The following is a 9,766-nucleotide window of genomic DNA, read 5'->3' on the forward strand; positions in this document are numbered from 1 at the left end:
GCGGGGCCGCATTGCGGGGCCGCTCCGCGCCCGAGCAGCCGGGAGAGATCCCGCATCTCCGCGTGTCACCGGCAAACAGAAATCCCGGGAATTAAAAGATAAACGGCAACACCCGAACGGAGCCGTTCGAGCCCGTCCCGGCCGCACCGCACAGAGTCCCCGGCCCCGACAGCACCGCCCGGCGTGTCCCGGGGCTTTTCCCCCCGTGGAAAACGTTCCCTTCCCCGAAGACGGGCGGGAGCCGTCGGAAGAGGCTTCGTCCGTCTGTGGGGAGCGGCTGCTCGGTGGGGACGGGTCCGGTTCTTTGGGGCAGGAGCGGATCCGGTTCCCGTCGGGCCGCTGCCAGCGAACCGCGGTCCCGAACTTGCCAGGTTTTCCCCTAATCCCGGGGGTGCGGGCACGCTGCCCACGCCGCCAACACGCGTGTTTTCCACCGAGGAACCCGGGAGATCCATTCCAGCACAGCGACTCCGTGGGGCCCGGAGTCGAGAGCCCATTCCTCGGCCCTGCCCGGAGCCCGTCGGGACGGGCTGGGGCTGAGTCCCGGTATCGGGGATGGGAAATGGACCGGCGGCTGTTGGCAGCGGGATGCGGTCGGGCACGGAGCCCGTTCAGCACCACGGCGGTGGACAGCTCCTCAACGGGCACGTGGCACCGCGCCGCGAACCGAACGGACCGGTACCGGATCCCGGGTTCCGAGCCGACCCTGAGGGCACCTTGTCCGCCACCGACCCTCCGGTTTCGGTCCCTCGGAGCGGTGCCAGCCCCGACCCGGCGGAGCGAGGCCGGTCCCAGAGCCGCCGTCCCCCGGGGAGCAGAGCGGCGCCGCGCCCGAACCGGTACCGAGCTCCGGTTCCCGGTGCCCTCATTGGTACGGAGGGAGGTGGGAGGGGGGACACGCCGCCTCCCGGTCCCGGGGGGGACACCCGTGGGGCAGAGCAGCGTTATATCAGCTCCTCCACACCGCGGGCCGCGCACTCCGGCACCGGGAACGGCGGAACGACGGAACGAGCGGCGGAACCGGAGCGGCACCGGGACGGAGAGGGGGGGGATAAGGGGGGGAGACCGTGCCGCTGCCCCCCGGTCGGAAGGAAAGGGGCGAAGGCGGCGGAGTCAACATTGAATATTTATTAATCGCCGTTCTAAGGCCGCTCGGTAATTACAGAACCGAGCGGGCCGGGCGGGGGGCTCCGGGGGGCGGTGCATGCAGAGGTGGTGCCGGGACCCCCCGGCTCCGCTCCCCGAGCGATGTCCGCGGTGCGGCGGGGGGGGGTCGGGAGCTGGGGGGGCTGTTGCATATCGTTGGCCAGAGATATTTATTCATCGAAATGAAACGGAACAGAAACACGAAAGCACTTCTGGTGTCGGACAGGCGGGTCCCATTTGCTACAACGGTTTGTTTTTTTGTTTTAAGTTTGTTTCTTTCTTTATGTTTTTTTTTCCTCTTTTTTTTTTAAATTTTTATGTTTTTTCTGTTTTTTTTTTCTTTCTTTTTTTGCAAAAGTTTTGGGTTTTTTTTTCCCCCGTTTTTTATTATTATTATTTTTTTTCTGCAGCGTTTTTCCATCGTTCTCCTCCTTCCCCGCTCTCTACAAAACGCCGTTTGTTTCCTCCACGCTGATCCGGGCAGCATCACGAACAACCTCAGCTCTGCGCTTCCTCATCAGCTCCCGACCGAAGGGCTCCATCCATCCATCCATCCAACCGGCCGCAGCTCCGACCCGGTGCCGTTCAGCCCCTCCGCATCCCCCCCATCCCCGCCGCTCCCTCTGGCAGAGCTGCCCCGCTCCTCACCCGGCTCCTCCAGCTCGGTAAAACCGGGGCCGGTTCTGCAGCCTTTTTTTCTCTCTTTCTTTTTCCTTTTTCTCTCTTTATTTTATTTTTTTTTTTCCTCTTTGTGTTCGTTTCTTTTTTTTTTTTTCCATTTCATGAATTTTTTTTTCTCTTTTTTTTTTCCCCTTTTTTTTCTTTTTTCTCTTTTTTTTTTTTCCTTTTTTTTTTTTTTTTTCTTTTTTTCTTTTAAAACAGGTAAAAAAAACGTCCTGACACAACACAACGCGCTGCGAGAGGAAACTCCGGGCACCGAGGGGTTGAAAGAGGGGAAGGAAAGGAGGGGGGGGCGGGATCGGGGCCGGGCCGGACCCCCCCAAAGCAAAGTGCATCTGTGAGCGTCCGCCGGGCCGGGCCTGCTTGCATAGATAGAAATATTGGAATCTCCGTTTCGCCTCTTTATTGCTTCGGAAAGTTTCGTTCCGCGCCGTAACGCGTTTCTCCTCTCGCTCCCACGGGGGTGTCCAACGCTCGGGGGGGCTCACGGCGGCGGAGGTGGGGTGGGAAAGGGGGGGGGGAACGGGGGGGGGGAAACGGCCCAAAACGGTGAGGGGTGGAGAAATAGGAAGGAGGGGATGCGGTGGTGGTTGGAGGGGGGTGAAATAAGAAACGAAATAAATAAGAAACGACGCGGTTTGAACCAGAGCCCCATGAAGGGCTGCGTGCGTTCCTGGTCACCGCCCCCGGGGGGGGGGGGAGGAGGGGGGAAAGGGGGGTAAAAGGAGAGGGTAAATGATAATAATTAAAAAGAAAGAAAGGCAAATTGGATAAAGAATAAAAATAGTAAAAAGGAGGAACCGGGGGTGGGGGGGAGTCAAAAAGGGGGAAAAGAAAGGAAAAAATGATCCGAAATAAATAAAAGGGGGCAGAGAAGGGGATGAGAGGGGGGAATAATCGTCCGAAAAGGGGGAAAATGGTCCAAAAAAAAGCACTTTGTCCCCACGGGGCTCAGGACCCGCTGCCGGGCCGGGTCCCGCTATTGCACCAAAGCCCACGGCGGAGCCCCGGGGTTGGGGGGGTCAGTTGTGGAAGAAGGCGTTGAGCTCCTCGTACATGGGGCCCCGCTCGTGCGGGAGGTGCATATCGTAGGGGAAGAGGTTCTCGGAGTGCACCCCCCCGCGCACCCCCGCCGAACCGAAGACCAGATTGTGGCCGGCGGGGCGGGAGCCGGGCAGCGCCGAGTAGTGCATAGAGTAGTGGTAGCTTTTCTCGTGGTCGGGGGAAGAGTCTTGCTTGAGGGAGAAGTTGCCGTTAATGCACAGCGGGGGGCTGAGCCCACCGTCGTACTCCGAGCTGTTGTAATCGGGGGACGCGTTGCCGTAGAGGCTCTCGTAAGCGGTCGCGCAGTAGCTGTGTGTCCTCAGCCCGTGCGAGCCCGGCCCGGCGGGCGGGGGGCACTGAGCAGCGGCCAACCGCGAGCAGGGGTAGGGGTAGGGGTGCACGGCGAACGAAGCGTTGGGGCCGTGGTAGCGGCCGCCCTCTTGGCCCTGCTCCGTCAGGAAGTTGCGGGAGTTGAGCTGCAGGCAACCGGCCACCAGGTTGGTGGTGGGCTGCGACAGCCCCTTGCACAGAGTCTGCACGTAGGAGACCAGGTCGGGCCGTTTGCCCGAGCGCAGGATCTCGGACAGAGCCCAGATGTAGTTCTTGGCCAGGCGAAGCGTCTCGATTTTGGAGAGCTTTTGGGTCTTGGAGTAGCAGGGCACGACCTTGCGCAGGTTGTCCAGGGCCGCGTTCAGGTCGTGCATTCGGTTCCGTTCTCGGGCGTTCGCTTTCTGCCGCCGCAGCTTGGAGCGCTCCAGGCGCGCCTTGGTCATCTTGCGCTTCTTGGGGCCGCGCTTCTTGGGCCGCTCGCCCTCCGCCTCCTCCAGGCCTTCCTCCTCCTCCTCCTCCTCCTCCTCGTCCCCGCCTAGCTCCCCTTCCTCCTTGCTCTCCCCCAGCGAGCCCTCGGGCGGCTCCTCGGGGAGGGCGCAGCCCTTACCCTTCCGCTCCTCCTTGTCGCTGCGGGCATCCTCCTCGCACTCCTCGGCCCAGCTGGAGAATTTCTGAACTTCGGGGATCAGGCTGGGCTCGCTGAAAAGTCGCGTCAACATGATGGCTGCAGCGGGGGGGGGGGGGCAAAGAGCGCAGCGTTACCGCGGAGCCCCGCACCGCACCGCACCGCGCGGAGCCGCCGTTCCCCGCCGCCGGGAGCGGCCCCGATGCGGCGAAAACGAATGAGCCGCGGGGCCGCCCCCCGCCGCCCCCCGCCCGAGTTCGCCGGTACCGGGGGCACCGGGGCGCCGCTCGGGGCGGGGCGCCGCTCACCGGGTCCCCCCCCCGCCTCTCCGTCGGCCGCCGCCCCCCCTCCGGGCTCTCTCCCCTCCGCCGCCGCCGCTCCCCGGACCGGGCCCCGGTTCCCACATCAGCGCCCCCGCCCCTCGCCCCCCCCCCTCACCCCGTTGCCCCGCGGGTCGCGGCCCCGCTTGGACGCCTCCAACTTTTCGGACACGGAACGGAGCGGCTCCGGACACGGTTCCATCACAGCCGCCGTCCCGGGGCCGGAGCTCAGAGCCGCGGCCGCGCCCCCCCACACGCACCTCGACCCCCTCCCCTACACCTTCCTCCCCCAACCCCCCGCCGCCCCGGGCCCTTCGTCCGCGCCCCACCGCCCGGGGCTCCCGCGGAGCGCGGCCCGCAAAATGCAGCAGCACCGAAAGGCGACGCGGCGGGGGGCGGCGGGGGCGACCGGGGCAGGACCCCCCCCTCGGGGTGAGGGGGCCTGGGGGAACGGGCGGTGGTCCCGGCGGGGTCACTCCCCGGGGCTGAGCGGAGCGGTGGGGTCGGGGCGGGGGGCGCCGCCCGGGGCGTGGAACGGGGGCGCCGCGGGGGAGGGGGGGGGCGGCTCCGCCGGGCGGGGGCCCCCGGGGGCGGCGGCGCGGCGGTTCCGCGGCGATTTCGTTGATGCGGTTCGGCCGCCGCTGCCCGCTCCGTCCCGGCGGGACCGCACCTCCCCGGGAGCCCCGGGCGCGGCCAGCGCGGGGGGGGGTGGGGGGATGGAGGGGGGATGAAGGGGGGTGAAAATGCCCCGAACCCCCCGGGAGGGGTCGGGGGAAAAATGCCACCTGCGGGGCCGGCGGGGATGGGGGGGAAGAGAAGGATGGGGGAGAACGAAAGAAGGGGAAAAAAGGGCGAGACGTGGCGGAGAAACCAAACCAACATGGAAGTTGCCTTTTCTCCATTCAAGTTTCCTCGCTGCCCTCCCAACCCTCCACTTCTTACATAACTCACCTTCGGCGCTGACTGGAGGAATTCTTATTTCATTGTTCCCAGCATCTTCTGGGAGCGGGACGTGGCTCCTTGAGGTGCTCCAGCCTCCTGCAGTCCTCTATCCAAAAGGAGGCGAGAGTGGCATCTCTACCCAGCAAAGGGGGTACCAGCTCTGCTGCCAGTGCCATATGGTTGGCACGTCATGCGCGAGAGCTATCACATGAGAGCTAATGATTGACATGCGCTTGCATTCAGGGAGATTTGTCTCTCTGGGGAAGGAGGACTCGCCATCTGTCACTCTGTACTCAAAAAAAAAAAAAAGAAAAAGAAAAAGAAAAAGAAAAAAAACCCTCAACCCTTCCAAATCTCCAGATCTGCCTCCATGCTGCAAAATGGGACCTGGGCGAGATGCAGGAGATAGCGGGGCTGAACAATGGAGAGCAGGGCAGGGAGATGGAGCCGGGCTCAAGGGGCGGCCTGGGTGTGATGGGGGCAGCCGGGGGTGCTGGCTGAGGGGGGGATGCCACAGGGAGCCTCATTGCGAGCTGGCATCGGCGGATGGCTGCACACAGAGCCTGGCTCGCCCGGCTGCGTCCCCACCCGCTGCTGCAGAGCGGGGCCCGGTGTGGGTTGGGGGCTGCGGGTGGGCACAGCCCATGGGAGCTGGCAGCGCGGCCGGTGCCCGGTTTGACCATGTTGGTGTGGGCAGAGGGTGAGTACGGCACGGGGAGGGCTGTGGGCTGTGGGTCCCCATGTGTGGTGGCATCACTGTTCACCCCGGACCCCTCCAGCACCCCCCAGGCTGCACGGCTGTGCCATCCTTTCTTTGCAAACCAAGCAGCACAACCCTGAACAAATGCATCCAGTTTTCAGCACGTTCCTACGTGTGTGTGCATGCACTGGCATGTGTGTGTACATGCATGCAGACCTGCATGTGTGCATGTATGTGAACCATCTCTCCCATGCAGCAGGGCACGCATTGAGCCCTGAGGCCTCAGGTCCCCCAGTGCCGATGGCTGAGGCCGTGCTGTGCTGCAGTGCCACCCACGAGGCCTTTGTCTGCCGTGTGCTGCTGGTCCTCTCCATCCCTGTGCCCCTGTGCTGTGCACCAGCACCTTTGGTGTGAAGTCACTGATCCCCAGCCCCTGTGCCCACAGTCAGCCCCGTGCATGAGCTCCAGCCCTGCATGGCAGTGCCTTGTTGAGGGCAGGAGGAGGTGACTGTGTGTCAGCACAGACTGTGGGCTGTACCGTGCACCATTCACCCTGTGCCATGCGTTGAATGGGGACACATCCAAAGGCAGAGCATGGGGACACCCCTGGGTGCCCTGTGTCTGTGGGTGCCCCATCGCCAGGCACAGCCACTGCTCTCACTCTGCCGGGCTCTGTCCCCTCCATCCCTGACTCAAGTGACACAGCCCTGTGTCCCCAGACAGGCCTGGACACTCTGTAGGGACACAGTGGCAGTGGGGGCTGCTGCCTGCGTGCAGACAAAGGACTCCCCATGCCCATCCACAGGGTCTGTGCCAGCGGCCTCATCTCCCACCACCCCGGTGCAGGTGACGGGGCTGGCACGTAACAGGGGACCTCGACCAGCAATGTGTGTGTGTGTGTGGGGGACATCTCGTGCTGTCACTCATGGCTGTGGCCAAGCAGATGACACCTGGGATGAAGCTGGGAGAGGCCGTGCTGGTGTAGGTGCCACGTCTACCTGCAGTGCCCTACAAGGGCACAGCACACCCCAGTGCTTCCCACAGCACAGCTCCAGCTCGCCCTGTGCCCCCTGAGCCCCCTGAGCCCTCCAAGCCTCTGGAGCTGCCTGAGGCCGAGGAGCTGCCCAAGGGTCAGTGAGAACCACGGCCACGCGGGGACAGGGCCAGGAGGAGCCCCACGCCGCAGCCGTCGCATCCATGCCGCCTCATTAGCAGCAGGAGTGTGGAGAGGGCTGGGAGCGGGCCGGCACCTCATCAGCATGCACAGCCGCTTGGAGGGAGAAGAAAGTGGAGACATGAAACGGGGAGAGCAGATGAAAGGGGAGCGGGGAGATGAAAACCCAAACTGGCTGCTTAATTGCACCAGGGCTGTGGCGGAGGTGGAGAGCTTCAGCCGGACCGTGAGGGACCACCGTGCTGCCCCAGTGCTGTCCCTGCCGCTGGAGGAGGCGCAGAGCACAGCGGCCCCATCCAGATTTGGGAGCTGTGTGCACAGGCTCCGGCCCTACACGCTGTAGGGTTTGCAGGTGGGGTTGTTTAACCCCCCCAGGCACCAGAGCCGGTCGCTGTGCTGCCCACCAGAGCCCCTTCTTCTCGCAGTTCCAGCCTTCCCCTCCATCCTGCAGCAGGAGGGCAGCGGATGGGGACAGTGCCCAGAGAGGAGGTGGGTGACGTGACTCGGTGACAGGAGGGGACCTGTGGGCATTAGGGGGAGGATGGTCCGCTGCGATGGCACCGCGCTGGGACACGGGGGGGTCCCGGCCGCTCGCTGTGGGGCTGAGCACAGCAGGGCCGGCTCGGGGCTGATTCGGCGTCTCCCCGCGAGGCGCGGCGGGGGGGCTGAGCTGCCAGATGGAGCCGGCTCCGTGCTGCAATATTTCTGGGAGGTGAAGGCTGCGAGAGATGGATGCGAGCGGCGCAGCCACCGCCGGGGATGTGGCAGCACGGGAAGGGAGCGGAGGGAATCGTGCTGCATGGCCCTGTCCTCGTCCCCATCCCTGTCCCCATCCCTGCGGCCTTTCAGCCCCGAGCTCCCGGAGCAGCTCTGCCTCGTGGGACCCGTCCCTGTGTGCATTGGAGCCGGTGGTGAGCGGGTCCCCGTCTGTGGGGCAACGGCATCTATGGGGATGGGGCCATGGGGGCGATGCCTGTGCCTGTCTGCAGCGGGACAGCGCTGTCCTGGGTTGGCCGGAGAGCCCCGGGGGGAGGAATTGTGTGACAGAGGGAAACTGAGGCACAGGGAGGGGAAAGGGGTGGCCCTGCAGGGAGAGGGGTCTGGACTCCACCGAGAGCTGGGGGCTGTGTGCGAATTCCATTTCTTTTGCAGGAGGAGGATGGAGAGGGGCTGAGACCAAACAAGGGGCTCTGGACAGGACACTGTCCCCGCTGCCATCCCCTCCTGCCCAGCTGTGGACTCAGTTTTATGGCACGAGGTGATCATTGGGAATTGATCAGTGGGAAAGTGCCAGAGCTGCAACATAGAACTGGGGGGGGGGCACAGGGGGAGGATGAGGGTCCCATGTGCCCTTTGTCACCCATCACCAGGCAGGATGTGAGGGTACTGATGTGTCACTGGAGCTCATACCCATGGGGTGGGTGACAGGGCTGCCCTGTGAGGCCACGATGTGCTGTGTGATGCCACAACGGCTGGGCTATGATGTCAGAATGGCTGAGCTGTGACATCACAACAGCGGGACTATGACATCACAATGGCTGCGTTGTGACGTCACAATGGCAGGATTATGACGTCACAATGGCAGGACTGTGATGTCACAATGGCAGGATTATGGCGTCACAATGGCAGGATTATGATGTCACAATGGCAAGGGTGGGAGCTCAGCAGTGCCACCGGTGCGGGCACAGCCATGTGTGGGTGATGAAGAGCTGCCGGCAGATGGCTGGGGCTGCCATAAGGATGGGAGGGGGGGGCACATGGTGCACGGATGCTGCCTTTAACTGTGCACCCCCACAGGGCCCCCCCGGCCAGCAGAGAGGTGCTCACTGCCCTCCAATGTGCCAGTGATGGCAGGGAAGGGGCTGTGCTGGCCGTGCATTGGCTGACAATGGGGTGCAGTGGGGTAGGGAGCAGGATGGCATCAGGAACAAAGGAGATGGTGCCCAGTTGGAGATATGGGGCTGGGGGTGCCTGGCCTCTGCCCTGCCAAGGTCTTGAGCCAACAGCATGTGGAGGGGACCCATCCCTATACTGTCACTGTGGGGTCTGGCTCTTCTCACCCATCCCAGAGCAATTTGGGGTCTCCCCACATCATTCAGCCTTTACTCCTCATCCTTGTGTGCTTTGGGGGCAGTTTCTGGGTGTTTCATGTACCACCATCCCTCCTCCTGCTGCTTTGGGGACCTCCATCCCTGGGCACCTGGGGGACCCCCATATGGAGGAGTGTTGGATCCCCCATCCCAACACACTGCACCATTCAGCATGGAGCTGATTTGGGGAAGTTGAGGATGGATGTTGGGGGGGGGGTGGGTAAAAAGAGTTGGGGGGGTGGGTTTAAATCTCCACGGCGACACGGTGACGACAGTCGCCATGGCGAGGCTGCGTGGCCCGGCCCGTTGTCATGACGATGCGCCTGGCACGACGAGTCGCTATGGAGATGGCCGATGGATGGAGCGGTCCCTATGGCGGGGGCCCAGGGCCGGGATGGGGCTGTGGGTTGATAGGGGTAAATGGGGAGGGGGGGGGTGATAAGGACCCATAGGGGGGTCGTGTACCCTCCTGTTGTGCGTGGGGCTGGGGCCGTGTGTCGCCTCGTGCCGCCGCCGCCGCCCGGGTTCATTTTGCACGAGGCTTTTCCACTCCAGTTCACACTACCATCTGACAAGCCCAACTTCTCATTTTCAGAGTAATCACTCCACTGCACTAATTGCACATGCAAATATGCAAATTCGTATTAATTAATTACTATACTAATTAGTTCTGTGGTATTTGCGAGTAATAAATCATTCGGAGGGGAGCGGGAA

General features: G+C 63.3%; 2 protein-coding genes across 2 annotated transcripts; one reads left to right on the plus strand and one right to left on the minus strand.

Moving 5' to 3' along the window:
* Positions 1-1,107: 1,107 nt before the first annotated feature.
* Positions 1,108-5,336, minus strand: NEUROD2 (neuronal differentiation 2). Its single transcript, XM_015885555.3, has 2 exons — positions 5,098-5,336; positions 1,108-3,925 (listed from the first exon to the last, which is right to left on the minus strand). The coding sequence occupies exon 2, from the start codon at positions 3,918-3,920 to the stop codon at positions 2,850-2,852; it is 1,071 nt and encodes a 356-aa protein (XP_015741041.2). The 5' UTR covers positions 3,921-3,925; positions 5,098-5,336; the 3' UTR covers positions 1,108-2,849.
* A 2,083-nt stretch (positions 5,337-7,419) lies between these two features.
* Positions 7,420-8,337, plus strand: LOC146752254 (uncharacterized). The gene is made up of 2 exons (XM_085532277.1): positions 7,420-7,873; positions 8,115-8,337. Exons 1-2 carry the CDS (start codon positions 7,504-7,506, stop codon positions 8,222-8,224), a joined length of 480 nt encoding a protein of 159 aa, XP_085388403.1. The 5' UTR covers positions 7,420-7,503; the 3' UTR covers positions 8,225-8,337.
* The last annotated feature ends 1,429 nt before the right edge of the window (positions 8,338-9,766 follow it).

This window comes from Coturnix japonica, unplaced genomic scaffold (genome assembly GCF_054131305.1).
Source record: "Coturnix japonica strain WE unplaced genomic scaffold, WE-NBRP24 Scf049, whole genome shotgun sequence".
NCBI classification, from domain to species: Eukaryota; Metazoa; Chordata; class Aves; order Galliformes; family Phasianidae; genus Coturnix; species Coturnix japonica.

Bases quoted from the DNA above. Each gene is read 5' to 3' on its own strand.
- NEUROD2 (XM_015885555.3), bottom strand. From the start codon at position 3,920: ATGTTGACGCGACTTTTCAGCGAGCCCAGCCTGATCCCCGAAGTTCAG.
- LOC146752254 (XM_085532277.1), top strand. From the start codon at position 7,504: ATGGTCCGCTGCGATGGCACCGCGCTGGGACACGGGGGGGTCCCGGCC. The intron at 7,874-8,114 runs GTGAGCGGGTCC...TTTCTTTTGCAG, and splicing joins TGTGTGCATTGGAGCCGGTG to GAGGAGGATGGAGAGGGGCT.